Source organism: Salvelinus alpinus, chromosome 4 (assembly GCF_045679555.1).
Source record: "Salvelinus alpinus chromosome 4, SLU_Salpinus.1, whole genome shotgun sequence".
NCBI lineage: Eukaryota > Metazoa > Chordata > Actinopteri > Salmoniformes > Salmonidae > Salvelinus > Salvelinus alpinus.
Genome location: NC_092089.1, coordinates 27,815,870 through 27,838,733, shown reverse-complemented (window position 1 = coordinate 27,838,733; position 22,864 = coordinate 27,815,870). Strand labels below are relative to the sequence as shown.

The 22,864-nt window shown below is 43.8% G+C and overlaps 1 protein-coding gene across 1 annotated transcript; it reads right to left on the bottom strand.

The window, feature by feature from the left end:
* Positions 1-262: 262 nt before the first annotated feature.
* LOC139573227 (uncharacterized) lies at positions 263-22,864 on the bottom strand. Its single transcript, XM_071396458.1, has 5 exons — positions 22,677-22,864; positions 3,283-3,825; positions 2,918-3,123; positions 2,416-2,539; positions 263-2,081 (listed from the first exon to the last, which is right to left on the bottom strand). The coding sequence occupies exons 2-5, from the start codon at positions 3,799-3,801 to the stop codon at positions 1,926-1,928; spliced, it is 1,005 nt and encodes a 334-aa protein (XP_071252559.1). The 5' UTR covers positions 3,802-3,825; positions 22,677-22,864; the 3' UTR covers positions 263-1,925.

Below are 22,864 nucleotides of genomic sequence, written 5' to 3'. Positions count from 1 at the left end.
AACAAATTGACAATATCACCCTGCAAAAATTATTATTTGCTGTACTATTACTGTAAAAGACATTGTCAAACAAACTGAGGATACGATTCCATGTTTGCCGATTCTGTCCTGGGACATCATGATTAACAAAGGGTTGAAACTAGACACAGGAGTAGCAGTGGTCATGTCAGTCTGTTGATATTAAATAAAGCATTACAGATCATGTCCAGAGCATTGTGATGAAGGATTGCCATAGGCTGAATTGAGAGACTGGGCTACGTAGTTTAGTCCCAATGTAGAAGATTTATTTTCTTAAAAATTCTAACTTAACAAAAAATACTTGAGTCCTTTTAGCTCCTTGTAGAGCAAAGGCACAAAAATAACAAAAGCAATATTTTCTCAATCCTGACAAACAATATAGTACTGCTGACTAACAAAAGCAATATGTTCTCAAACCTGACAAAGAAAGAGTGATGACTAACAAAAACACAAACACATGTAGCTTACTGGGTTTAAACCAGTGAGGCATGTTGAAAGAATAACAATTTTAACTTTCCTTTCCGTTTGATTTCAAAATCATCATCAAATCAAAGTTTATTGATCACGTACACAGATTTGCAGGTGTTATGGCACGTGCATGGAAAAGATTGTGTTACTATCTCCAACAGTGGAGTAGAATGTCTCTCAAATACAATCCAAATACACAATCATGAAAACAATCCAAACAGCAAATCAAGAAATAAACATCCTAGTAGATCATCATCATTCTGGTAGTAAGTTTATCAGAACAGGGGGGTGTGGTAGTAAGTTTATCAGAACAGGGGGTGTGGTAGTAAGTTAATCAGAACAGGGGGGTGTGGTAGTAAGTTTATCAGAACAGGTGGGGGGTGGTAGTAAGTTTATCAGAACAGGGGGTGTGGTAGTAAGTTTATCAGAACAGGGGGGTGTGGTAGTAAGTTTATCAGAACAGGGGGTGTGGTAGTAAGTTTATCAGAACAAGGGGGTGTGGTAGTAAGTTAATCAGAACAGGGGGGTGTGGTAGTAAGTTAATCAGAACAAGGGGGTGTGGTAGTAAGTTAATCAGAACAGGGGGGTGTGGTAGTAAGTTTATCAGAACAGGGGGTGTGGTAGTAAGTTAATCAGAACAAGGGGGTGTGGTAGTAAGTTAATCAGAACAGGGGGGTGTGGTAGTAAGTTAATCAGAACAAGGGGGTGTGGTAGTAAGTTAATCAGAACAGGGGGGTGTGGTAGTAAGTTTATCAGAACAAGGGGGTGTGGTAGTAAGTTAATCAGAACAAGGGGGTGTGGTAGTAAGTTAATCAGAACAGGGGGGTGTGGTAGTAAGTTTATCAGAACAGGGGGGTGTGGTAGTAAGTTTATCAGAACAGGGGGGTGTGGTAGTAAGTTTATCAGAACAGGGGGGTGTGGTAGTAAGTTAATCAGAACAGGGGGGTGTGGTAGTAAGTTAATCAGAACAAGGGGGTGTGGTAGTAAGTTTATCAGAACAGGGGGGTGTGGTAGTAAGTTAATCAGAACAGGGGGTGTGGTAGTAAGTTTATCAGAACGGGGGGGTGTGGTAGTAAGTTTATCAGAACAGGGGGGTGTGGTAGTAAGTTAATCAGAACAGGGGGGTGTGGTAGTAAGTTTATCAGAACAGGGGGGTGTGGTAGTAAGTTAATCAGAACAGGGGGGTGTGGTAGTAAGTTTATCAGAACAGGGGGGTGTGGTAGTAAGTTTATCAGAACAGGGGGGTGTGGTAGTAAGTTAATCAGAACAGGGGGTGTGGTAGTAAGTTTATCAGAACGGGGGTGTGTGGTAGTAAGTTTATCAGAACAGGGGGGTGTGGTAGTAAGTTAATCAGAACAGGGGGGTGTGGTAGTAAGTTAATCAGAACAGGGGGTGTGGTAGTAAGTTTATCAGAACGGGGGTGTGTGGTAGTAAGTTTATCAGAACAGGGGGGTATGGTAGTAAGGCCAATAGCAGTCCACCCTGTCTTTGGCCTCCTCGTATGTGGTGAACTCACAGTCGGGGGATATTGGTGGCGTTCCTGGCTCACAGAATCTCAGATGGGCTCTCAAATTGTACATATCGAAGGTCAACATCTGAGAGGAACAGAATTTTTCATCATCTTCAGTGATAGTTAGACTTTTGATTTCTGATTGTAAAAGTCTTGCTGCTTTGGCAACATTGTTGTACCTTTAAAAGTTATACCAACAAAGCAGTTGTCTTAAAACCTGTCCTGGAGAGATACAGGGTGTGCAGGGTTTTATTCCAGGCACCACTTACACACAGATTACGCTAATAAAGGTCTTGATAATTAGTTGATTAATTGAATCAGGTGTGTTAGAGTTGGGCTAGAACTAAATCCTTTACACCCTGTTACTTTCCGGTACAAACATTGTTGATCCAATCAATAAAGTTGATGTGAAATCTAACCTGTGAACCGTCCATGTGGAACGCTACAGCAATGTTGTCCCAAACGTAGAACTGGTGTTTCTGTGGATCAGGGATCAGGTGGGCTACAACCTGGTTCTGGTAGGGCTTTGGCACCAGTTTGAAGCTGTGGAAAGGAAGTAAAAGTGTGAGTCAATTCAAATTATAATTAAAGCATCCCATACTATAATTGAGAGTGATTTTTGTATCTATTATTGCTATGTTACATCTAAAGTAACTGACATATTTAGCATTGCATGGAAATGTTTTGAGTCTGCACATTGTTTACATTGATCTGTGAATTATACCAGGGCGCAATTTGGTTTTAGAAGTGGGGGGGCGGAATAACCGCTCTAAGGCGTCCACATTGTCCTAAAGCACACTGGTGCCACGTTTTGTATCACAGTGCAATGATAAAACTGGGGGGAACAAACATACAATTTCAGAATGTGGGGGGGGGGGTCATGTCCCCCCCGTCCCCATTAAAAGTTGTGCCCACTCTAACCTGTGTGTGTTACACATGGCCTCGGGTCTCCAAATGATTTGTCCATCTCTGTAAGCGCAGACTCCATCGTCATTGTCCTGGAGGAGAGGGTACTTCTCAAAGAGGTCGTTGTTGAAGTGACTGTGGACTAGCACTGAGTACATCACCTCCTGTTTGTACAGGACTGTCTCATACACACGCAGGATTGGCTCGTGTCCACCACATAGCTAAAAAAAGACAAACACCTTCAATATCATTAAATTACATGCTCTTGTTTCTTTAAATAATTTGACCACAAATTCTCACATGGTCTCGGTATGTACCCAGCAGTCCTGTATGTTTATTCTACAGATATTTTAACAGTACCACTAACAAGACTTCAGTACCTGTTCCCGGTATCTCTTAAGCAGCTCCTCCAGGGGGAAGGTGAAGCGGTAGGAGCCCAGCCGAGAGGTGTCCAGGAAGGCAGGTGAGGTGGCGAACCTCTGCAGGAAGGATTTCTGCTCCCTGGCCTGCTCCTCTGTCCTGTCAGGGTACCTGGTCTGGAGCAGACGTTGTTCAGCCGAGGCCATCTCCTCTGCTCCCAAAGACAAGCTCCACCACAGCAGGTCCAAACCCTCTGGTCCCTCTTCTGGGTCCTCTGGCCCCTCTTCTCTGTCCCTAGCACAGAACCCCCCTTGGCTTTCGACGGCTATGCCAAATAGCCCGCCTTCATTCGTGTCGTGTTTGAGCTGGGAAACCCAGAACTCTGGCCTTGGGTATTCTGGGATGTTGTCTTTGAAGAGGTAGTTGTTGTGAATGTCCTGAGCTTTCAGTCTCAGTCCTAGGTCCGGCAGTTTCAAGTGCTCGGCCTGGACAGCAGACTCATTGTGTCCTCTGTGGTTATGGCGCACAACTACGTCCATGTTCTGCTCTCACTTCAGCGTTGTCTGAGGAGAATTTGGAAGAAAAGTTACCAAAATACCAAAAAGGCAAACATTAGTCTAACGAACCAGAACTAATGTGTCTTCTGAAAACACCAACATACAGTAACACAGAGTGATGTGGGATGTTTGGAAAGTATTGGAGAAAGAAGAAGTGGTAGTCTGCGTTTACTCAGTCAGCAATTTAATATGTAGGCTACCATAAAAATGTACTGTACAACCTGAAGGTTAAAGAGGTGAACCATTGCCCACAGGGTTGCTGGTTCAAATCCCATGCCTGTTGAGATTGGGAATGTGGGAGAGCAAAAGCTCTGGACCAGAGCTAGTCTGTCAGTAAACTAAGAGTTCAAAATAGTTTGAGAATTTACAGCTTGAGCACATGTTGAAAAGTTGGTCAGCACTCTAGCAACATCTTTACTTAGGTGACTAATGAAAGTATATTGAAGCCAGTCACGTGCTCCCGACCCTCCCATCATAAAAAACACCAACATTTTTCGACTTCGACTCCAGTGAAAATAGACAGTTATACCCAAATAATGTTGACTCGTCTTCTACTCGTATGTGGCCAAAGCATATATATATAAAAGAAATAATAATAATAATTTTAAAAAGAACACCTCAAACTTGCATCTCAAACAGACCATTTAAAAAATGCTTGCTTTTTCCTCAGAGTATGATGTCATACTCCTGAGGAGGATGAGCTGGTCAATCAGTGGTCTACTTGCATGAATATTTTTAATTACTGGTGTAGAGGAGTGGCCTAACATTATGATAATGTCTATTTAATTGGGTAACTAATGGTGTAATTTAAAATATGTGTTTTCTATATTCCACCATAAACAGGGAACCAGCTATCATTTAAATTGATAGGAAACTTTCTTAGTGAGTAGGGATAAAACATAGGCCTATGTGTCACAATTATAATCTGAAGGTAAGCAAGGGTGCTTTCCAGTTACCAACTATGTCTGAGCAGCAGAAGGATTTCGGTCGGCAGTGGCTATTATTCGCTCCACGCTTTTATAGTTCAGTTCGAATGGAGAGTGAGGGCGGGGCTAGGTGCTGTGGCTCCTTGCCTGACTGGCTGAAACGTTCTGTGTTCTCGCTCAGCAGGGAAGGAAAGGTCTCGCTTACCCAGTCCCAGGGAGGAGAGTCCCTTTCCTTAGGGCATGGTTCCCCAACTGGCGGCCCGCGGGCCAAATCTGGCATGCCAGCAAAATTATTTTGCCCCTATCTAAATAATGAAAAAGTTACATTTTAACTTCATTCATGTGGAGAGAGAATGCAGGATACAGTGAATTAATAAAAAAGTTGGCGGACCATTTTGTGGTGCTGAAACTTAAAGCTGCATCCGCGACGCAATCAATAGGAGGTGAACAGCGCCTGGTACTAAAAATATAGCTAACTTGTGTGGGAGTTAATGCAATGTAACTAGGTACAGTTGCTATGCTGAGAAAACATCATAATTAACAGGAAGTAGAAATGATATCATCTAGTGCATTTATATCATCTAGTGCATTTGTTGCTTCTGGGCAAAACAAACATGCCAATGATTACATTAAAACAATGTACATGAGTACATTAGCTAAGGCCATAATTACATTTGTTACATCTGGACATACTAATGACAGGAGAACGTGGAGGGAGGATGGTAGCAAAATGACCAACATGTGAAACGTGAAGTATGCAATAAATGTATTATTTTTTGTATTACATAAGGGGTCCTGCCACCATTATAATCTAACCTGAAGCAGTGTGGGCGTTACTAGGCGTGAACAAGCAAGAACTCGGACTAAAAGATAATGGTGGCGGAAGGACAAGGGGAGTGATTTAATTTACATATGGGGTGTACCCATATGCTGTGTGTGAGGCTGCAAAGCTATAAAGGCAGAGCTCTGTGCTCAGATAAGTTGGTTGTTCCATGGATCAGCACGGCTTTGCCACTCTGTATTAAAGTCTATATTGAATTCACAAGTTGTAGTAAGAGTGTTATATTCCTGAGGCAAGTGTAGCACAGCAACATATATAAAAAACCTACACCAGTTGAGTCATTAATTTCCACACTAATCTTCATTTTAATTTGACTTTACAAACAACACCAGGGCTTAGTTGAAGTGTATTTGTTCAGAGCCTAGGCCTATATAAAATAACTAAACCCGGCTGAGGTGGGCTATGAGGCTTAACATCATCTTTCACAATGAAAAAAGATTTGGCCTAATAGAAGTGGGATTTTTTTTTTTAGGACTACTTACAATTGCAATTGGACAAAAATGTAGCATCCAACATAAAACCATAATTTAAAGAAAAAAGGTGATGTCTGTAGCTCAATGTCTATATCTGAATGTCTGTATCCGGATAGCCGTGTAATGACAGAACAGAAAATACTGTCAGCTTGAGACCTAAATATCCCTGGCTAAGCACTCACAATAATGTTAGTATTTACTAAATACAGTCATATAGGCCAATAAGTTACTTACTCAATGGGAGATGGATGTGATTTTGATGCGCAGGCAGTCCTCGATTGACTTATATGAAATATTTTTCCTGTCGTGAATCTATATTGCGTTCATAGAGGAAAATGAGGACTCGCAGGTGTAAATCGATCCAAACAATGTTAGCAAATAAAATGCAAGTTTCTTTATTGTGCTGTATTCCTCTGAGCATGCCACCCAAAACGCTACAAGGCCTCCGCACTCCTGAGCACATCCCTGATGTGGCTCGATGTCTGGAATTGCGGCCTCGTCCAGCGAGGGTATCGTTTTCTTAGCAAGGGAGGAGAATTCTCCACCTGTGCGGACTGTGAGAGGTTCACGTAAAAACGCAATGATATCCGTGGGCATGGTGCAGTCTTCAAATCCCAGCCAAATCTGGTGGAGAAGTTGTCCCTCAGCTGGTTGATGAAATCTTGCGTCACATCTGTGGCAATGCTGGGCCTGGTCACTCTCCCTGTCGTTTATTCACTGTGCTGAAGTGCAGTAGCCTTCCAGATTATAAATCCAAATCGAACAACTCAATCTTCCTAGTAAAGGCCTCAAGTTTTTCCACCATGTCTACGACTGTTTTCCCTCTTACTTACAACTGCACTTTTAACCTGTTTAAGTGACAGAACATGTCAGCCAAAAAAGCCTTTGTCTAGCTTGCCATTAATGCTTCAATGTTTCTGCCTGGGCCTCTGTCTCGGGCGGGAAGGCCACTTTCAATGTTCCATGCTTAGGATCATAATGATTTCGGAGATTTAATTATTTGCAAACAGCGACATTTTCATCTCTCTGTACATTCTTCCTTGAAACTTCGATTTTCATTATCCACCTTTCTTTTGATACTTTGTAAGAGCGACATTTAAAGCTAATGATTTAAAGCTAATTGTTCTGCACGAATGTTGACTTAAAAGAGTAGTGTAGCCTACAGTAGTCTATGTAGACCTGTTTTCCCCACCAATCAACGCACAGAGAAATAGGCAAAAATAACATGGTGATTTTTTGAGCGTAATCAGATCGAAATCATTATGTTATTGTCACTGAATTTATTATGTACAAATCAGATGTGTTAAAATGTTTGTTCAATTTGTAGTGTAGGGCAATTAATTGTGTTAATATTATATAATAGTTATGTTCTGGCCCACCGACTAATAGTGTTCAATTATTAATGGGCATATCCTTTGCACAACCGGGAAAGGTGGGGAATTGTTCAGGGCTTAATATTCCCAATATAATGATACAAATCATGACATTCCCACCTACTTCTTGCCTTCCCACCTAGATCCTTTTGTAGCCTAATAGTTTATCAACAAAAGCAAGGTTTTTGTTGTTAACAAGAATGTTCTCCTGATTCCATATGGATGGTCTGGATTCTGTCCGTTGAGCGCAGGGCGAGCCATTTTGCGAGCAATTTTACGAGTACATGCTGTTACTGTGCTATCCTGTCCTGGATAGAATGTTTGAAGTGGATGTTCTGCCGTTTAATGGCCCTCTGGAGTGTTATCTTGTAATCCGGAATGTACTGGGAAAAGGGGAAAAGAGTGGCGTCATGTCTTTTCATCTCTACCGTTGGCATGCCGGTGGGCGACTTGATGTGTATTGGGTACCGTCTGCCAACTGCCAGGCATTTGGAATTGGCCTGGTCTTTAGTCAGTGAGACATCCTTACACAGGTATTTACCCACACCATTCTGTTGTTGAGGTATGCCCACACCATTCCAACACAGAAAAGCTGCTTTTTAACATACTTAATTTAATTTCTCTGGAAGGAAACCTATTTAACTCATATTGTAAGTAATTATATGTCACATTTAATAGAAATCTGGAAAAACTGGACAGTTATTTTAAAGGTAGACTCAGTGCTATGACTTAGATGCTCAAGGTAAACAGCGTAGTTGGTCAATTTCCACAACAACTAAGAGCGTTGAAGCGCGAGGGTAAACTTATCCACTGTTTTGTTCAGTGGCTTCCACGTTGTAACAACTTGAATCGAATCTGTGTCCATGCGCATATACTGTTTGTGACTGTTTGAGAATAAAGTCTTGCATCGCGTTGATCGCAATATCTGCGGTGCTGCTCGTGGCAACGTCATTTCTTTGGTTAAACTGTCATTGCATGGTTAAAACTGTCATTTTGATCTCATGGTGGTCAGTCCTAGCATCCATAGCTCTGTCTGAGAATTTGAGAGTGGTTACAGGTGTGGTGGAAAATTGTCTTAGAAATATAACACTTACAAGAACTTGTGAATTCAATAAGGGCTTTTAATACAAAATATCAGAAGCCGTGCTGGTCCGCGGAACAACCGCTTTCCTTGAGCACTGGCTCTGCTTTAATTACACATACAGCATATGAGTCCATCCCACATGCAAATGAAGTCACTTCCCTCAGTCCTTCTGCCACCATTATCTTTTAGTTAAGTTTCTTGCTTGTTCACGCCCAATAACGCCCATATCTGCTTTTGGTTAGGTTATAATGGTGGCAGGACCCTTTCATGTCCTAAAAAAATTATATATATCTATCATGCTTATGTTCCATCTGTTGGACCGTTGGCTAACACCCTCCTTTGTGTGTCCTTCTGGCATTGATATGTCCAGCTGTCCTAAGTGCCTATGGCTTTGGCCTTTGTACTCATGTTCGTTCAGCTCAATGTAATCTTTGGTATGTTGCCCTTTTCAGAAATAGCAGATGCACTAGGTGTCATCTTCTCCTCCTATTGTCCGATGTACATATGTCCTTGCTACTTCAGTATAGCATCTGCCCCTATATATATTACACTAGCTCCCACACAGGTAGCCTAGTGGTTAGCCTAGTGCCTAGTGGTTAATTTGAGAGTGGGCCGGCAGGTAGCCTAGTGTTTAGAGCGTTGAGCCAGTAATCGAAAAGGTTGCTTGATCAAATCTCCGAGCTGACAAGGTAAAAAGCTGTCGTTCTGCCCCTGAACAAGGCAGTTAACCCAATGTTCCTAGGCTGTCATTGTAAATAAGAATTTGTTCTTGACTGACTTGCCTAGTAACATTTTTAAAAAGACATATCTCCAACCCTTATTTGTTTGCCAAAACAGTGGCAGGTGTCGGTTTTGTTGTTGTTTGGTTTGCAGAATACCCCTTTAAGAAACACCACCAATCTGAAAAGACACTTTTCTTATAGGTGGAAAAAAGGGCAACCCTAGACCCATATCTGTGTGTGCCTGAATAGGGGCCCTTACCCTTCCACAGTGTTACATTGAGCCTGATGAAAAGTGTTTTCCACGCCATCTTGAGCTGTTGTCATCTGATCATAATTATAAGTAAACACAAAACATTGCGTGGGACCAAACACTTTACTTGCAGGTCAACAGGAATTTATGGAAGTGTTGAAGTCAGTTGCAGGTCAAGTGGTTCTCTCTCGGGCCATGCATAGCTGACCTGGCTAGCATAGATAACGGTCCTCATAATAATGTAGCACCATCTGCTCTGGTAGTTTTCCATCGTGAAAGGTTGGTTCAGAGTTCTGTTCTCAGTAAAAACCAGCACAAATCCTCTGTAGGTCAGAATATTCCCAATCCCTGAATGGAGGGTGTCCTCTGATCACCTGAAATAAATCTACAAAAAACTATTGTTGTCAATATCCTTTTTGACTGAACACTGCATTATATTTCCTTGGATTGATCATTTCCAACAGACCCTAACACTCTGCTGCGTTAAGCCATTGGTTCATTATCCTTTGAGTAGGAGTCACCATATATATGGCTCTTTATTGCAGAAAAGGCTATGTGTCGAAATATGACAACAAACTAACAGTATCACCCTGAATTGACCTACTGCACTACTGTAAGATACACATCATCCTGACAAACAAACTGACTTCCTACATTTACATTTTGAGGATAACATTCCTTGTTTGCCCATCCCAACGTGGGTATCACTTAAAACGATTAAACCTCTTGACGCTAGGGGTCAGATTTTTTTATATATTTTTTAAAATAACGTTCCCCAGGTAAACGTACTGTTTCTCAGGTCCGGATCGTAGAATGTGCATACAATTTACAGATTAGAATATAATACACTCCAACGTTTCCAAAACTGTCAAAATATTGTCTGTGAGTATAACAAAACTGATTCTGCAGGCGAAAACTGGAGAAAATCTAACCCGGACGTGATTTTTTATTTATTTTTATTATCTGTGTTTCCTTGCCGTTTTTCTTCCATTTAAAGGGGTATCAACCAGATTCCTTTTCCAATGGCTTCCTCAGGCTGTGACCAGGCTTTAGACATAGTTTCAGGCTTTTATTTTGAAAAATGAGCGAGATTTTTCAAAAGTAGTCAGGTGTCCTTTGATTAGTTCCTGCGCGCGAGAGGGGTAGCTCTCCATTTTCTTTCTCTCTTTTATTGAATAGGTTACGGTCCGGTTGAAATATTATCGATTATGTTTGTTAAAAACAACCTGAGGATTGATTATAAAAAACATTTGACATGTTTTGTGGGAGTAAATGGTACACAAAGAGACAGATATGACAATATTGAGCAAAGACAGGTGTACAGTAATCCCTCGTTTATCGCGGGGGTTACGTTCCGAAAATGACCCGCGATAAGTGAAATCCGCGAAATAGAAAACTTCTTTTTTTTTTACAATTAGCAACTATTACATGTATACAAATACAGTGACTCACGTGTAGGCCGTTTCACTGCTCTTCAGACTGGGCCGCTGCATCCTGACTGCGCTCTGCAGTGTTCTCTTCTTCTGAAGCCCGCGGTGCAGGTGTGTTTGTTCGGGAGAAGAGCATAGTGATAGGCAGCTGTTGTCGCTCTTTTTTCTTCTTTGCAAAAAGATCCTTGTACACCGACATGCCACCATCGATTACGTTGGAGAACTGTAATGAACGGCTCATCAAAGGGTCCCATTCCTCAGCTACTCGCTTAAGTTCAGTGGCCATTCGCACCATGGTTGCTAAGCGACCAAGCGTTAGTCCTTCCTTCCTTCCTGGCCAACTTAATGTAAATTTGCCAAGCTGTTTTATGTACGTACACATAACTGCACGAGACGACAAAATGATAGCACAATTCGTAGCATGTTTTGATACAAGAAGCGGGAGTGAGTTTTTAGCGAATCAGAATGCAGAGCACAATGCACCAAAAAAAAATAAAAAATGCATTATGAAAATCCGCGAAATAGCGAATCCGCGATAAGTGAACCGCGAAGTGGCGAGGGATCACTGTACATTAGACCACAAGAGGAGAAGGCGACACTTAAGTGCATTATCTATTATAGAGGACAGGAAACCAAAGATTAACAGACATAAGTGTAATGGCCACAGGAAACCAAAGATTAACAGACATAAGTATAATGGCCAAAGCCATAAGTTCATAAATGCTTAGGATAAAGAGGAGGAGGTGACACTTAAGTGCATTATCTATTATGGAAAGGGCAGGATACCAAAGATTAGATAGAGAGGAACAAACATACATATATTATTCAAGGCCATAAGTGCTTAGGGTAAGATAGACATATATTATTCTTAGGACACAAAAGGATCCTGCCACCATTATAATTTAATCAAGAGCGGATATAGGCATTATTGGGCATGAACAAGCAGGAAGCCTGAACTGAAAGATAATGGTGGCAGATGACCTGAGTGAAGTAACTTAATTTACATGTGGGATGGACTCATATGCTGTGTGTGTATAAATACAGAGCCAGTGCTCTGGGAAAGTGTGTGTTCCGCGGACCATCTAGGCTTCTGATATACTTGTATTAAAAGCCTATATTGAATTCACAAGTTCTTGTAAGTGTTATATTTTGAAACGATTATCCACCACAGTTTCTACGAACATTACGGATACTTTTTGGAATTTTCGTCGAACGGAACGAAGCTTTGGTTTTCTGAACATAACGCGCAACCCAAATGGCGTTTTTTTGTAATAAAAGTAATATTTATCGAACAAAAATAACATTTATTGTGTAACTGGGAGTCTCGTGAGTGCAAACATCCGAAGATTATCAAAGGTAAGCGATTCATTTTATTGCTTTTCTGACTTTCGTGACCATGCTAAGTTGGGGCTAGCTGTTCTAGCATTGATTGATACACTCACAAAAGCTTGGATTGCTTTCGCTGCAAAGCATATTTTCTAAATCTGACACGATAGGTGCATTAACAACAAGCTAAGCTGTGTTTTGGTATATTTCACTTGTGATTGTATGATTATAAACATTTTTAGTAATATTTTTGAATCTGATACATTTGGGAATTTTCTTCTGCCTTTCAGGACCGGAACGAGGCTGTAGTTTTCTGAACATAACACGCAACCCAAATGGCGTTTTTTTGTTATAAAAGTAATATTTATCGAACAAAAAGAACATTTATTGTGTAACTGGGAGTCTCGTGAGTGCAAACATCCGAAGATTATCAAAGGTAAGAGATTAATTTTATTGCTTTTCTGACTTTCGTGACCATGCTAATTTGGGGCTAGCTGTTCTAGCATTGATTGATACACTCACAAAAGCTTGGATTGCTTTCGCTGCAAAGCATATTTTCAAATTAACAACAAGCTAAGCTGTGTTTTGGTATATTTCACTTGATTATAAAGCATGATTATAAATATTTGTAGTAATATTTTGCGCCCTGTAATTCAGCGGTTGTTTAGGAAAATGATCCCGCTAAAGGGATCCGTAGCGCAGAGAAGTTAAAAACAACATTAAAGATAATGCAAAGAGCTATCACGCCCTGACCTTAGAGATCCTTTTAATGTCTCTATTTGGTTTGGTCAGGGTGTGATTTGGGGTGGGCATTCTATGTTTTGTTTTCTATGTTTCTTTATTTCTATGTTTTGGCCGGGTATGGTTCTCAATCAGGGACAGATGTCTATCGTTGTCTCTGATTGGGAACCATACTTAGGTATCCCTTTTCCCCTCCTTTCAGTGTGGGTAGTTAACTTTGTTTATGGCACTATAGCCCTGTAAGCTTCACGGTTGTTTCTTTCGTTTGTTGTTTTGTTGGTGACATTTTAAATAAAAAGGAAAATGTACGCTCACAACGCTGCACTTTGGTCTTCTTCCAGCATCGGCCGTGACAGAACTTCCCACCACAAAAGGACCAAGCAGCGTGTTAAAAAGGAGGACTGGACATGGGATGACATAGTTGAACCTCCTCAACAACGCACAAAACATCCTGCTCAATAGGGAAACACTAAGTTCGGTTCCTTTAATCTACAGTGTTTACCTGGTAATGAGGGCTCTCTTTAAGCACTGACACATTTAGTCCCCGCTTTGATGCACCTGTACTGACCTCACCTTCTGGATGGTAACGGTGTGAACAGGCAGTGGCTTGGGTGGTTGTTTTGTTGCTGTGCGTTTTGCTGCCAACTTTACTTTACTTTGCTAGCTGACAACTTTACGTTTTTTTGTTTTGTTTTTGTTTTTAATTACCGTTTATATTTTTAGTTTTTCCATCGCAACTTTTTTCCCTCATTCAACTTTTTCACTCCGGACGCTTTATCTGGACATGGTTCGTCAACACCTTCAACAGCCGAAGCTAAGTAGTAACATTAACATGATGTCTTTTAATTGCAGTCGCTGTACTCATAATATACAGGAGAACGATCGCCTTACGGCGAGAATAGCTGTGCTACAAGCCCAGCTTCAGACGCAATCGTTAGGCAAGGGTAATTTCAGTGTAGGAAAGGAAGAAACAGCGTCTGTGCCACCAGTAAGTACAGATAGTAACGTTAGTATAAATCCCCCCGCACAGTCCCCGCAGCCGGACAACTTTCTCATGGCTTCTGGAGGGAAATGCTGTTGGAATGCTCAACCGGTGTCGCTCATTCAGCCGACAGAAACTTTCAACCGGTTCTCCCCATTATGTAGCGAGTCGGAGTCTGAGTCTGAGTTTTCTCTTGTCTCTACTCCTCCCGTTACGGGGTCTGAGACGCCGAAGGCTCCCACCATTAGCTCTGACAAATTGAAAACCCTAGTCATTGGCGACTCCATTACCCGCAGTATTAGACTTAAAGCGAATCACCCAGCGATCATACACTGTTTACCAGGGGGCAGGGCTACCGACGTTAAGGCTAATCTAAAGATGGTGCTGGCTAAAGCTAAATCTGGCGAGTGTAGAGAGTATAGAGATATTGTTATCCACGTCGGCACCAACGATGTTAGGATGAAACAGTCAGAGGTCACCAAGTGCAACATAGCTTCAGCGTGTAAATCAGCTAGAAAGATGTGTCGGCATCGAGTAATTGTCTCTGGCCCCCTCCCAGTTAGGGGGAGTGACGAGCTCTACAGCAGAGTCTCAGCACTCAATCGCTGGTTGAAAACTGTTTTCTGCCCCTCCCAAAAGATAGAATTTGTAGATAATTGGCCCTCTTTCTGGGACTCACCCACAAACAGGACCAAGCCTGACCTGCTGAGGAGTGACGGACTCCATCCTAGCTGGAGGGGTGCTCTCATCTTATCTACCAACATAGATAGGGCTCTAACTCCTCTAGCCCCACAATGAAATAGGGTGCAGGCCAGGCAGCAGGCTGTTAGCCAACCTGCCAGCTTAGTGGAGTCTGCCAATAGCACAGTCAGTGTAGTCAGCTCAGCCATACCCATTGAGACTGTGTCTGTGCCTCGACCTAGGTTGGGCAAAACTAAACATGGCGGTGTTCGCCTTAGCAATCTTATTAGGATAAAGACCTCCTCCATTCCTGCCATTATTGAAAGAGATCGTGATACCTCACATCTCAAAATAGGGTTACTTAATGTTAGATCCCTCACTTCAAAGGCAGTCATAGTCAATGAACTAATCACTGATCATAATCTTGATGTGATTGGCCTGACTGAAACATGGCTTAAGCCTGATGAATTTACTGTGTTAAATGAGGCCTCACCTCCTGGTTACACTAGTGACCATATCCCCCGTGCATCCCGCAAAGGCGGAGGTGTTGCTAACATTTACGATAGCAAATTTCAATTTACAAAAAAAAAATGGCGTTTTCGTCTTTTGAGCTTCTAGTCATGAAATCTATGCAGCCTACTCAATCACTTTTTATAGCTACTGTTTACAGGCCTCCTGGGCCATATACAGCGTTCCTCTCTGAGTTTCCTGAATTCCTATCAGACCTTGTAGTCATAGCAGATTTATATTCTAATTTTTGGTGATTTTAATATTCACATGGAGAAGTCCACAGACCCACTCCAAAAGTCTTTCGGAGCCATCATCGACTCAGTGGGTTTTGTCCAACATGTCTCTGGACCTACTCACTGCCACAGTCATACTCTGGACCTAGTTTTGTCCCATGGAATAAATGTTGTAGATCTTAATGTTTTTCCACATAATCCTGGACTATCGGACCACCATTTTATTACGTTTGCAATCGCAACAAATAATCTGCTCAGACCCCAACCAAGGAGCATCAAAAGTCGTGCTATAAATTCTCAGACAACACAAAAATTCCTTGATGCCCTTCCAGACTCCTTCTGCCTACCCAAGGACGTCAGAGGACAAAAATCAGTTAACCACCTAACTGAGGAACTCAATTTAACCTTGCGCAATACCCTAGATGCAGTTGCACCCCTAAAAACGAAAAACATTTGTCATAAGAAACTAGCTCCCTGGTATACAGAAAATACCCGAGCTTTGAAGCAAGCTTCCAGGAAATTGGAACGGAAATGGCGCCACACCAAACTGGAAGTCTTCCGACTAGCTTGGAAAGACAGTACCGTGCAGTACCGAAGAGCCCTCACTGCTGCTCGATCATCCTACTTTTCCAACTTAATCGAGGAAAATAAGAACAATCCAAAATTTATTTTTGATACTGTTGCGAAACTAACTAAAAAGCAGCATTCCCCAAGAGAGGATGGCTTTCACTTCAGCAGTAATAAATTCATGAACTTCTTTGAGGAAAAGATCATGACCATTAGAAAGCAAATTACGGACTCCTCTTTGAATCTGCGTATTCCTCCAGGGCTTAGCTGTCCTGGATCTGCACAGCTCTGCGAGGGCCTGGGATCGGGAGAGACACTTAAGTGTTTTAGTACTATATCTCTTGACACAATGATGAAAATAATCATGGCCTCTAAACCTTCAAGCTGCATACTGGATCCTATTCCTACTAAACTGCTGAAGGAGCTGCTTCCTGTGCTTGGCCCTCCTATGTTGAACATAATAAACAGCTCTCTATCCACCGGATGTGTACCAAACTCACTAAAAGTGGCAGTGATAAAGCCTCTCTTGAAAAAGCCAAACCTTGACCCGGAAAATATAAAAAACTATCGGCCTATATCGAATCTTCCATTCCTCTCAAAAATTTTAGAAAAAGCTGTTGCGCAGCAACTCACTGCCTTTCTGAAGACAAACAATGTATACGAAATGCTTCAGTCTGGTTTTAGACCCCATCATAGCACTGAGACTGCACTTGTGAAGGTGGTAAATGACCTTTTAATGGCGTCAGACCGAGGCTCTGCATCTGTCCTCGTGCTACTAGACCTTAGTGCTGCCTTTGACACCATCGATCACCATATTCTTTTGGAGAGACTGGAAACCCAAATTGGTCTACACGGACAAGTTCTGGCCTGGTTTAGATCTTACCTGTCGGAAAGATATCAGTTTGTCTCTGTGAATGGTCTGTCCTCTGACAAATCAACTGTACATTTCGGTGTTCCTCAAGGTTCCGTTTTAGGACCACTATTGTTTTCACTATATATTTTACCTCTTGGGGATGTTATTCGAAAACATAATGTTAACTTTCACTGCTATGCGGATGACACACAGCTGTACATTTCAATGAAACATGGTGAAGCCCCAAAATTGCCCTCGCTAGAAGCCTGTGTTTCAGACATAAGGAAGTGGATGGCTGAAAACTTTCTACTTTTAAACTCGGACAAAACAGAGATGCTTGTTCTAGGTCCCAAGAAACAAAGAGATCTTCTGTTAAATCTGACAATTCATCTTGATGGTTGTAAAGTCGTCTCAAATAAAACTGTGAAGGACCTCGGCGTTACTCTTGACCCTGATCTCTCTTTTGACGAACATATCAAGACTGTTTCAAGGACAGCTTTTTTCCATCTACGTAACATTGCAAAAATCAGAAATTTTCTGTCCAAAAATGATGCAGAAAAATTAATCCATGCATTTGTTACTTCTAGGTTAGACTACTGCAATGCTCTACTTTCCGGCTACCCGGATAAAGCACTAAATAAACTTCAGTTAGTGCTAAATACGGCTGCTAGAATCCTGACTAGAACCAAGAAATTTGATCATATTACTCCAGTGCTAGCTTCCCTACACTGGCTTCCTGTTAAGGCAAGGGCTGATTTCAAGGTTTTACTGTTAACCTATAAAGCGTTACATGGGCTTGCTCCTACCTATCTTTCCGAGTTGGTCCTGCCGTACATACCAATACGTACGCTACGGTCACAAGACGCAGGCCTCCTAATTGTCCCTAGAATTTCTAAGCAAACAGCGGGAGGCAGGGCTTTCTCCTATAGATCTCCATTTTTATGGAACAGTCTGCCTACCCATGTGAGAGACGCAGACTCGGTCTCAACCTTTAAGTCTTTACTGAAGACTTATCTCTTCAGTAGGTCATATGATTGAGTGTAGTCTGGCCCAGGAGTGTGAAGGTGAACGGAAAGGCTCTGGAGCAACGAACCGCCCTTGCTGTCTCTGCCAGGCCGGTTCCCCTCTCTCCACTGGGATTCTCTGCCTCTAACCCTGTTACAGGGGCTGAGTCACTGGCTTGCTGGTGCTCTTTCATGCCGTCCCTAGGAGGGGTGCGTCACTTGAGTGGGTTGAGTTACTGACGTGATCTTCCTGTCTGGGTTGGCGCCCCCCCTTGGTTTGTGCTGTGGTGGAGACCTTTGTGGGCTATACTCGGCCTTGTCTCAGGATTGTAAGTTGGTGGTTGAGGATTTCCCTCTAGTGGTGCGGGGGCTGTGCTTTGGAAAAGTGGGTGGGGTTATATCCTTCCTGTTTGGCCCTGTCCGGGGGTTTCTTCGGATGGGGCCACAGTGTCTCCTGACCGCTCCTGTCTCAGCCTCCAGTATTTATGCTGCAGTAGTTTATGTGTCGGGGGGCTAGGGTCAGTTGGTTACCTGGAGTACTTCTCCTGTCTTATCCAGTGTCCTGTGTGAATTTAAGTATGCTCTCTCTAATTCTCTCGTTCTCTCTTTCTCTCTGAGAACCTGAGCCCTAGGACCATACGTCAGGACTACCGGGCATGATGACACCTTGCTGTCCCCAGTCCGCCTGGCCTTGCTGCTATTCCAGTTTCAACTGTTCTGCCTGCGGTTACGGAACCCCTACCTGTCCCAGACCTGCTGTTTTCAACTCTTAATGATCGGCTATGAAAAGCCAACTGAGATTTATTCCTGATTATTATTTGACCATGCTTGTCATTTATGAACATTTTGAAAATCTTGGCTCTCTCTAATTTTCTCCTTCTCTCTTTCTTTCTCTCGGAGGACCTGAGCCCTAGGACCATACGTCGGGACTACCGGCCGTGGTGACTCCTTGCTGTCCCCAGTCCGCCTGGCCTTGCTGCTATTCCAGTTTCAACTGTTCTGCCTGCGGTTATGGAACCCCTACCTGTCCCAGACCTGCTGTTTTCAACTCTTAATGATCGGCTATGAAAAGCCAACTGAGATTTATTCCTGATTATTATTTGACCATGCTTGTCATTTATGAACATTTTGAAAATCTTGGCTCTCTCTAATTTTCTCCTTCTCTCTTTCTTTCTCTCGGAGGACCTGGGCCCTAGGACCATGCGTCGGGACTGCCGCCCGTGGTGACTCCTTGCTGTCCCCAGTCCGCCTGGCCTTGCTGCTATTCCAGTTTCAGCTGTTCTGCCTGCGGTTATGGAACCGCCACCTGTCCCAGACCTGTTGTTTTTCAACTCTTGATGATCGGCTATGAAAAGCCAACTGAAAATTATTCATGATTATTATTTGACCATGCTTGTCACTTATGAACATTTTTGAACATCTTGGCATAGTTCTGTTATAATCTCCACCCGGCACAGCCAGAAGAGGACTGGCCACCCCTCATAGCCTGGTTCCTCTCTAGGTTTCTTCCTAGGTTTTGGCCTTTCTAGGGAGTTTTTCCTAGCCACCGTGCTTCTACACCTGCATTACTAGCTGTTTGGGGTTTTAGGCTGGGTGTCTGTACAGCACTTCGAGATATTAGCTGATGTACGAAGGGCTATATAAAATAAAATTGATTGATTGATTGATTGATGACATCCTGGACGGCAAAGGATCCTAGACATGGGAGGAGATCCTGGCCGGAAGGGACAGCCTTCCATGGGAACAGGTGGAAGCAGCCAGGAAGGCGGAGGCAGCTGGTAAAGGGGCCCATCGTTACGCGGGAACACGGCTAGCAAGGAAGCCCGAGAGGTAGCCCCCCAAAAAAATGTTGGGGGGGGAACACGGGGAGATTGGCGGAGTCGGGTTATAGACCTGAGCCAAATCCCCGTGCTTACCGTGGCGAGCGTCGTACTGGTCAGGCACAGTGTTATGTGGTGGAGCGCACGGTGTCTCCAGTGCGCGTTCACAGCCCGGTGCGCTACCTTCCAGCTCCCGGGCTAGAGTGGGCATCCAGCCAGGTCGGAGGGTGCCGGCTCAGCGCATCTGGCCGCCAGTACGTCTCTACGGCCCAGGATATTCTGCGCCGGCTCTGCGCACTGTGTCTCCGGTGCGTCTGCACAGCCCAGCCAAAGTAACCATCCAGCCAAAACGGGTTGTGCAGGCTCTACGCTCGAGACCTGCAGTGCGCCTCCACGGGCCAGTGTATCCTGTGCCCGCTCCCAGAACCAGGACTCTTGTATGTCTTCCCAGCATGGTGAGTCCTGTGCCTGCTGCCAGAACCAGGCCTCCTGTGTGTCCCTCCATTCCGAAGCCTCCAGTGATGATCCATGGCAAGAAGCCTCCAGTGATGATCCATGGCAAGAAGCCTCCAGTGATGATCCATGGCACGAAGCCTCCAGTGATGATCCATGGCAAGAAGCCTCCAGTGATGATCCATGGCACGAAGCCTCCAGTGATGATCCATGGCAAGAACCCTCCAGTGATGATCCATGGCACAAAGCCTCCAGTGATGATCCATGGCAAGAAGCCTCCAGTGATGATCCACGGCATGAAGCCTCCAGTGATGATCCACAGCAAGAAGCCTCCAGTGATGATCCATGGCACGGAGCCTCCAGTGAGGAGTCATGGCACGAAGCCTCCAACGACGGCCTCCAGTCCGGAGCCTCCAGCGACGGTCCCCAGTCCGGAGCCTCCAGCGAGGGTGCCCAGTCCGGGGCCCGCAGCGATGGTCTCCAGTCCGGGGCCCGCAGCGAGGGTCCCCAGTCCAGAGCCTCCAGCGACGGTCTCCAGTCCGGAGCCTCCAGCGACGGCCTCCATTCCGGAGCCTCCAGCGACCGCCTCCAGTCCGGAGCCTCCAGCGACGGTCTCCAGTCCGGAGCCCCCAGCGACGGTCTCCAGTCCGGAGCCTCCAGCGACGGTCCCCAGTCCGGAGCCTCCAGCGACGGTCTCCAGTCCGGAGCCTCCAGCGACGGTCTCCAGTCCGGAGCCCCCAGCGACGGTCCCCAGTCCGGGGCCCGCAACGAGAGTGCCCAGTCCGGGGCCCGCAGCGAGGGTGCCCAGTCCGGGGCCCGCAGCGAGGGTGCCCAGTCCGGGGCCCGCAGCGAGGGTGCCCAGTCCGGGGCCCGCAGCGAGGGTGCCCAGTCCGGGGCCCGCAGCGATGGTGCCCAGTCCGGGGCCCGCAACGAGGGTCCCCAGTCCGGGGTCGGCGACGAGGGTCCCCACACCAGAGGTGCCACCAAAGTGGGGTGAGCCGGAGGTGGAGCGGGGTCTGCGTCCCGCACCTGAGCCGCCACCGCGGATAGATGCCCACCCAGACCCTCCCCTATAGGTTCAGGTTTTGAAGCCGGAGTCCGCACCTTTGAGGGGGGGGGGGGGGGGGGGGGTACTGTCACGCGCTGACCTTAGAGAGCCTTTTTATGTCTCTATTTGGTTTGGTCAGGGTGTGATTTGGGGTGTGCATTCTATGTTTTGTTTTCTATGTTTCTTTATTTCTATGTTTTGTCCGGGTATGGTTCTCAATCAGGGACAGCTGTCTATCGTTGTCTCTGATTGGGAACCATACTTAGGTAGCCCTTTTTCCCTTCTTTCAGTGTGGGTAGTTAACTTTGTTTATGGCACTATAGTCATGTAAGCTTCACGGTTGTTTCTTTCGTTTGTTGTTTTGTTGGCGACATTTTAAATAAAAAGGAAAATGTACGCTCACCCCGCTGCACTTTGGTCCACTTCTTTTGATGGCCGTGACAAGAGCATTGTGATGAAGGATTGCCATAAGCTTAATTGAGAGACTGGGCTGTGTAGTTTAGTTATTATCTAGAAGATTCTCCTAAATTCTCAAAAGTAAGTACAGTGCACTGGTCGACAATGGGCCTTTGATTCAATCCCGGCTGTTGTACTGTCTGGCTTTGACATCAGAGGAGGTATTTTATTAAAATGGCCACTGGTTGATTATCAAGGGGCCCAAGTAGGCTAGGGGGGTGTTATAAGAATTTCCAGGTGAACAAAAGGGAGAGCAGTGGTAGGTAAAGTCAATCAACAATCAATCCGGTTTATTACAAGTTGCAACAGGGAGACACCACCCAGTACAGAAACTTTCCCTGATTGCAGTGGTAGAAAAAGTACTACATTCTCAAGTAAAGCTCCCTTAATAGAAAATTACTCAAGTAAAAGTGAAAGTCACCCAGTAAAATACTACTTGAGTAAAAGTATTTGGTTTTAAATATACTTAAGTATAAAAATTAAATGTAGTTGCTAAAATATAATTAAGTATCAAAAGTTCAAGATAAAATATGAATAATAAAAAATTCCTTATATTAAGCAAACCAGACATCACAATTTTATTTTTTATTTTTCATTTACGGATAGCCAGGGTCTCACTCCAACACTCAGACATAATTTACAAACAAAGCATTTTGTGTTTAGTGAGACTGCCAGATCAGAGGCAGTTGGGATGACGAGTGATATTCTCTTGATAAGTGTACGAATTGGACCATTTTCTGTCATGATACGCATTCAAAATGTAACGAGTACATTTGGGTTTCAGGGAAAATGTATGGAGTAAAAAGTACATCATTTTCTTTAGGAATGTAGTGAAGTAAAAGTAAAAGTTGTCAAAAAATATAAATAGTAAAGTAAAGTACAGATACCCCCAAATAACTACATTAGTAGTACTTTAAAGTATTTTTACTTAAGTACTTTACACCATTGCTTGATACCATTGCTTGATTGATGGTTCTGCTATCTGCATTAGGGCAAATAAGTCAGGCGGGGTTTAACCAGCCTGTGCGACAGGGTCTAGGAGTGTTTTATACATGGAATGGAACATTAATAATAAAGTACTTACGGTCAAGTTGAAGGCTGCTAAACACTGCTAAACTTTACTTGACGCAGGATCACTGTTGAAGCAGGAACAATGTCTTGAAAAGCAGGCTCACTTTGTCTTATTCTTTTCCTGTTCTTTGGTGTTTATTTTTTCCTCCGCACCACTCTGAACAGCATTAATAGTTAGGCTCAACTTTCGTTTCTTTCAAC

What these genes read in the sequence shown, in the direction of transcription:
- LOC139573227 (XM_071396458.1), bottom strand. Translation starts at nt 3,801, where the DNA reads ATGGACGTAGTTGTGCGCCATAACCACAGAGGACACAATGAGTCTGCT. An exon ending in GCCATGTGTAACACACACAG is followed by an intron (nt 2,540 to 2,917) that starts GTTAGAGTGGGC and finishes TCCTTTCCACAG; the next exon opens with CTTCAAACTGGTGCCAAAGC. An exon ending in TCCACATGGACGGTTCACAG is followed by an intron (nt 2,082 to 2,415) that starts GTTAGATTTCAC and finishes TGTTCCTCTCAG; the next exon opens with ATGTTGACCTTCGATATGTA.